Below are 6,000 nucleotides of genomic sequence, written 5' to 3' on the forward strand. Positions count from 1 at the left end.
TTTCTTGAAGACATGACTTTCAGATACTGTTCATCTACTGTAGATAGTTTTATAGGCCCTCCATCTATCCAGTTTGTTGAGATAAACTGCACACCATGGCGAGATATACCAGGTTTTTTGATAATAGCTCATTGGGAATCACCTTGCTGGTGCAAAAATACAATTTTGTGCCTGTCAAACTATGTCTGTCTTTGGCATTTTTTATAGATTCAGCTAAAGAAACGAGAACATATGATATATTTTTAAGACAGACTGCTAGTAACCAAGTGCATAAAATGCTATTTGGTTCTTGTCTGTCTAGAGACAACACAGGTTTATCCCTTTAGTTAGGTAACTTTTTGATGCTTGAATGAGTGACAGGTCAGTGTTAAGTAGCTTAATAAAAAAACAAAACAAATTCCAATATCTTGACTGCAAATTTGTTAAAAAGAAGCCAGTGTCTAAAGAAAAACTTTGAAAGAACACCAGGAAGCTTGCAAAAAAATAAAAATAAAAATGAAAGTCTGGGTCCTTGGTTCAAGACTTTTGCACATCCCTGTGTATGAAAATAAAATTTCTGCAATCAGTATTTTAATATCAACATTGGATTAAGTGACTGTGTGTAATGTGGGAGACATCCCTTGTAGCGATCCTGCTTGGTTTCTCAGCTCAGTTCTGTGGCACACTTATGTTTTTTGTCTCACACTGACAGTGCTCATAATGTGACAGCGTGTCAGTGCTGGGGACTAACTGTGTTCACCTGGTGAACACAGGAGTTAGTGGAGAGAGGGAGAAAGAACAGTATACTTTTATTTCTGAGCTGAATGCATGTTTCTGCCATATTAACCTATCACTGTTACGTTGTACGCGGCAAAGGGAAATACACTTACATGTACATGTTTTTTGCTGTTGTTATTGTTTCTTGTTACCCTGCCTCTCCAGGGTTAGTAAAGTTCAATTTTTAGAATGCAAAAATAAGAATGATTAAACCCACAGATGTTTGCATCAGCTCATCCTGCTGCAAGATATGCAAGAAGCAGTGTAATGAAGTGTTAAAATGCGTGCTCTCTTAGCCAAACCGGCAGTCATTTGTCTCCAGAAGGACGATGAGAGGATTGTGTGTCCAATGAGAGTGTGCCTGGAAACAGCTCTGCCTTCTAAAGGTCTGAAGATGAGTCATGGTGGCAGAGAACTGCCCTCCACCCCCCACTGACAAACAAATATCCCCCCAAATAAGCACCACAAACACCATCTTCATTACTGAGTAATGGATTCAGAGAGGAGTGTTGCATTACTGCGTATCTATTATGAATTCCGTAGAAGCATGGCATGTACTCATCTTGGCTCTGTTTCATATTTATTTGACATTGTTGTCTGTGTGTTTAGTCTCCCCTGTGAAACTTAAGTACATTTTAAGTGAGGGGTGTAAACTACTCAGATTAGTGGAGGGATTAGAAGAATGAACACAAAGTAGTTGTTATATAACGTCCACTGAGGACGGATAACCTGAGCTGAAGGATCTTGGAGTCTGACAGTGTGATGGTGTGTGGCACATGAGTTTACATGGAAACTGAAAAGTTACTGTCTCGTATAACCAGTGACAAAGGTAACCTACACCAACGCAACTATCAGTCGCCAGTTGTAGCTGTATCTTTTTCTTTCTTTCTTTAGTGTCGCAGTATTTTATGCCACCGTCAGCCCACAAGACCTGCCATGGGCGACAACATAATGACACCTGTCTCAGATAAACGACTGACGTTTCATTCGGCGTGGCAGTTCTGATACGAGGCGTGTGAGGCTTTTTAAAGCCGATTAAAAAAAATCTGATCTGGGTTAGATGTCTGTGTGTGTGTGTTGGTGGTGAGGAAAGGGTATAATAAAGCGCTCCTAGCAAAGCGCTAGTTGTAGCCCCGGTGTCCATTCAGAGTCATTCTGATTTAGATCAATACCACTTGCATTATGTGTTGGCACTAGTTAATAGGCACCAGTGTGCATCAGAGGTGCTGGACTAGAGAGCATTTTGACATTTTGTATACCTTCACTCAGATGTGTCTTCAACCAGCATCTCTTAAAAACGCACTAGAAATGATTTCTGAGGAGTGTTATAATGTTATTTGACAGCCAAGTTTGTTAATGTCCATACTTAATCTGAATGTAACAGAAAATGAGCTGCAGATGGCAGCGAGCTCTGTAATATTTGTGACTAGCATAATACTAAGCTGTACAAACACTGGAGAAAATGTTTAGAGATGAAGTCATATTTTAAAACTACACCTGACTTGAAAGAGCTGAACTTTTAAAAACCTGTCAATAGAGTAAAGACCCAAGTCGAAAAGCACTGAATGTAATTTGACCGTGAATCACGGCGATCCTTAACATTTTTTTAAATGTTAGAATTAACAGCAAAGCAGAAATCAGATAAATAGCCTGGAGAGTGGAATATAGAGTTTTCATCAATGACGCATCTGGTGCTGATGAGTGCTGCGGGCGTACCGCCAAAACATGCTGTGTTGTACACACAGATTTATCATTTTGTGTGAATAGTGGCTATTTTCCCAGTTTTGTACAAATTCGAGCCTTTCGCACCTCATTTTGTCCTTATTTTTTTTCCCTGACACCTCCAGCTGCTATTTGAAACCACTGAGCTGCCTGTTTGATTGATAGCTCGTTCTCTACTTACCAAGCTCAAAGAGCCAAAGAAAAAGCAGCAAATAACCCTCCGGGCAATGACAGAGCTTAAGACCTTTCATTCAAATGTCTGTCTTTGAAATGAGTGGACGTTTCTTTGATGCTACCACACTACAAGCCTAAAAGGGTCCGGGTGGATTGTAAATGATAAATGAATAATAAGATTTTGTTTTTGAGATGACAGAAAGAATATATTAGATGAGGAGTTTAAAACAAGATGTCAATGTGACATCAAATGCTTTTAGTACTTTATAAAAAGATCTCTGCAACTGAGCAGTGATGCTTCATTTGTCTCCTTTTCTCGCAGGTATCTGGGGATCACACGGCCTCTCACCTACCCAGCCCGGCAGAACGGTCAGCTGATGGCCAAGATGATCCTGGGAGTCTGGCTGGTGTCAGCATCCATCACACTGCCGCCTTTCTGTGGCTGGGCCAAAAACGTCCACACAGCCGGTGTGTGCCTCATTAGCCAAGACTTTGGCTACACCATCTATTCCACAGCTGTGGCCTTTTATATCCCTATGCTGGTCATGCTGGTCATGTACTACAAGATCTTCAGGGCAGCTCGCAAGAGCGGCGCCAAGCACCGCTTCACCGACCTTTCACGACGTGAGCGTCTCGAAACAGTGGCTAACGAGGCTCTCCGAATGCAGGGCCTGAAGCCGCCCGGCGTGGCAGAGGAGTGTGCCGCATTGTCCCGTCTGCTGACCCGCGAGCGCAGAAACATCTCCATCTTCAAGCGGGAACAAAAAGCGGCCACGACACTGGGGGTGATTGTGGGCGTCTTCGCCGTGTGCTGGCTGCCCTTCTTTATCCTGTCCACCGCCAGGCCCTTTATCTGCGGAGTGGAATGTAGCTGTGTGCCCATCTGGCTGGAGCGCACGCTCCTGTGGTTAGGTTACGCCAACTCCCTAATGAATCCCTTCATCTACGCCTTCTTCAATCGAGACCTGCGCTCCACTTATCGTGACCTTCTCCGGTGTCGGTATCGCAACATCAACCGTCGGCTTTCCGCCGTGGGTGTACACGAAGCTCTCAAGGTGTAAGACCGAATGGTTAAAGTTGCTGCTCTTGTACACTCGGTGCTTAAAGGGCGACACGTAAACAGCCGGCCTGCAGACAGACACGGCCTAACGGGATAAAAGTCAGTGTTAGTGGCTCGCTGCAGACAGCACAATCACTTCAGTGTGTGAGTCAGTCATTCTATTTTTGGAAAGAAAATCACAGAGCGTACTTGATGGACTATTCAAGTCGACACTGCTTTTGTGCATATGCCACAATTCCATCCTGTTCCAGATTTATGATGGAATAATGCCGTAACAAAGGAAATGACATATAAACACAATCAATCATTCTAGGGCTTTCAAAGAGACCATAAGGCAAGCAGATTTCTGTATATTAACAAAATTGATGTTTGATAACAAATAACGTTTGTTTCGTGGCTTTCTGAGCATCTCCCTCTCATCGTGTATCCACGCAAATCCCCGATGATTATTTTTCAAACGGGAGGTAAACACTTTGAGGGGTATTACAGGACTGAAACTTATATCACGCCATCTAAAGTCAGAGCCTTCAAGCTGGTCCTCCGACTGAATTTATTTTGAGCACCCTAGATGTCACCCAGTTGTTTAAAATCTGGTGATTCTAAGTAGAACAAAGTGGGGTGGAAAATGCTGATTTAACACAACATAGTGAGAACTTCTCAGTGTTTGAAGGTAGTTTGTTTTGTGTCTGCATGAAACATATTTTTCTTACATGCCACTGTATACATAAATCAAAACAGAAGTGGTGGCAGTGGTGTTTCATGGGTGACCCAGACACTGCATCGCACAGAAACCATGATACTGTGGAGCTTTTCACTTTTCTCCAGGCATACTTGGTAAATAGAGCAAACTAAACGTTTCCACTTTAATAGTTAGAATTTCCACGTTCTTAAGACTCGTTTTCCTCACTGGTTGTTGACAGTGTTTTTATCTCTCTTTTCAATCAGGATGTGTGCCCCCCCTCCCCCAATTCAGTACATTTCCTTTTGAACTCCTCAGTGACTTGTACGAACCCATGTCCGATATCATCAGTCGAGCAGTGTGTGCTTTTTTTCTACCTCGATTTTTTGAAATGCTCTACATTTCCTCCCCCCCCAAAAAGGTGTACTGCTGTATCATTTTGTATCGAAATGCTATTTTTTATTGTGTAAAGTCAATCTGTCTACAGCTGTGTGCGAGCGCTTTGAGCGACCACTCTGTTATTACCTTGAGAAAGAAGTTGGGGAAAGCGGTAAAAGTATTTCATCACTTTGTAAATAAAAAAACACCGAAAATGTCACTGTGGCCTAGATTAGTGTGAAAGCCATTCGTGCAAAGTCAGTGAAGTTCTTGTTCTTTGGACTGAGATTGCAGTGATTTAGGAGACAATCAACATGGGTCTTCTTGCTTTCTAGCCCCCACGGAGCATCCTCAAATGCTTGATGCACCCAGTATGTCATGCATAGAAATAAAGACCAACCTTTAAGCCCATTAGAAGTCTTTGATACATTTGTGACCTTTCTTAAAGCAGTATCGCCAAGACTGTTGGGCTACAGCTAAGATTCTTAAGGATGGTTGCCCCTCCCGTCTGCCCCAGAAATGCCTTTGTGTTAAATCTGCTTTGAGCAAATACTTTTATTCAGAGTCTGGGTGACAGCTGTCTGCTTACTCCAAGGGAAAAACAGTGACGAAGAAGAGTAAAGTAGGATGTGTCTTGTCTTGTGGTCAGAAGGTATGTCTCAGTACAGACATATTTGGGTTGTGTTTGTAGAGGAGTGTCACTGTATCACAAGCAAATCACCACTTCAAATATATTTAACACATAAAGACCAACTTAGAAGACCAACAACATGGCTTTCCAATCATATTATTAAGGCTGACACCAAACAAGCCTTTTTATTTTGCGTGTACTTAATATATACATATTCTTTCACTCACATACACATACATACTGTTTCATCAAAATTACTTTGCACATCACAGGTATGATACGGCCAAACTCATTTATTTAAAAAAATATTCCAAGCACTTGCCGATGAACCCCTCCCCCTATCCAGTGTATAGTGGTGCTCTTTATAGGTGTCTTTTGAATTAAACTTAGCGCTGCTCCTCATGAGCAGTTTGCCTCAGGAGACCATACCAGGGGCAAATGCATCATAGACAACATACTTGTGGGATCACTCAGACATGCAAACCCTTCACCTTAAAAAGGTCGGAGAAAGAACATAAAAGTAATACTTTTCATTTTGCAGACAGGTGCTAACTTACGATGGGTTTTTCAAAGCTCTCTCCTCAAAATAGTTACTTGCTT

At 42.1% G+C, this 6,000-nt stretch overlaps 1 protein-coding gene across 1 annotated transcript in view; it reads left to right on the forward strand.

The window, feature by feature from the left end:
• The window catches only part of htr7c (5-hydroxytryptamine (serotonin) receptor 7c), a 33,857-nt gene extending 28,344 nt beyond the window's left edge, over positions 1 to 5,513 (forward strand). The window contains exon 2 of the mRNA XM_063489988.1: positions 2,975 to 5,513. Coding sequence (XP_063346058.1) covers positions 2,975 to 3,713 — 739 coding nt within the window. The 3' untranslated portion in view covers positions 3,714 to 5,513. The remainder of the gene's footprint in view (positions 1 to 2,974) is intronic.
• Positions 5,514 to 6,000: the final 487 nt, after the last annotated feature.

This window comes from Pelmatolapia mariae, linkage group LG12 (assembly GCF_036321145.2).
Source record: "Pelmatolapia mariae isolate MD_Pm_ZW linkage group LG12, Pm_UMD_F_2, whole genome shotgun sequence".
NCBI lineage: Eukaryota > Metazoa > Chordata > Actinopteri > Cichliformes > Cichlidae > Pelmatolapia > Pelmatolapia mariae.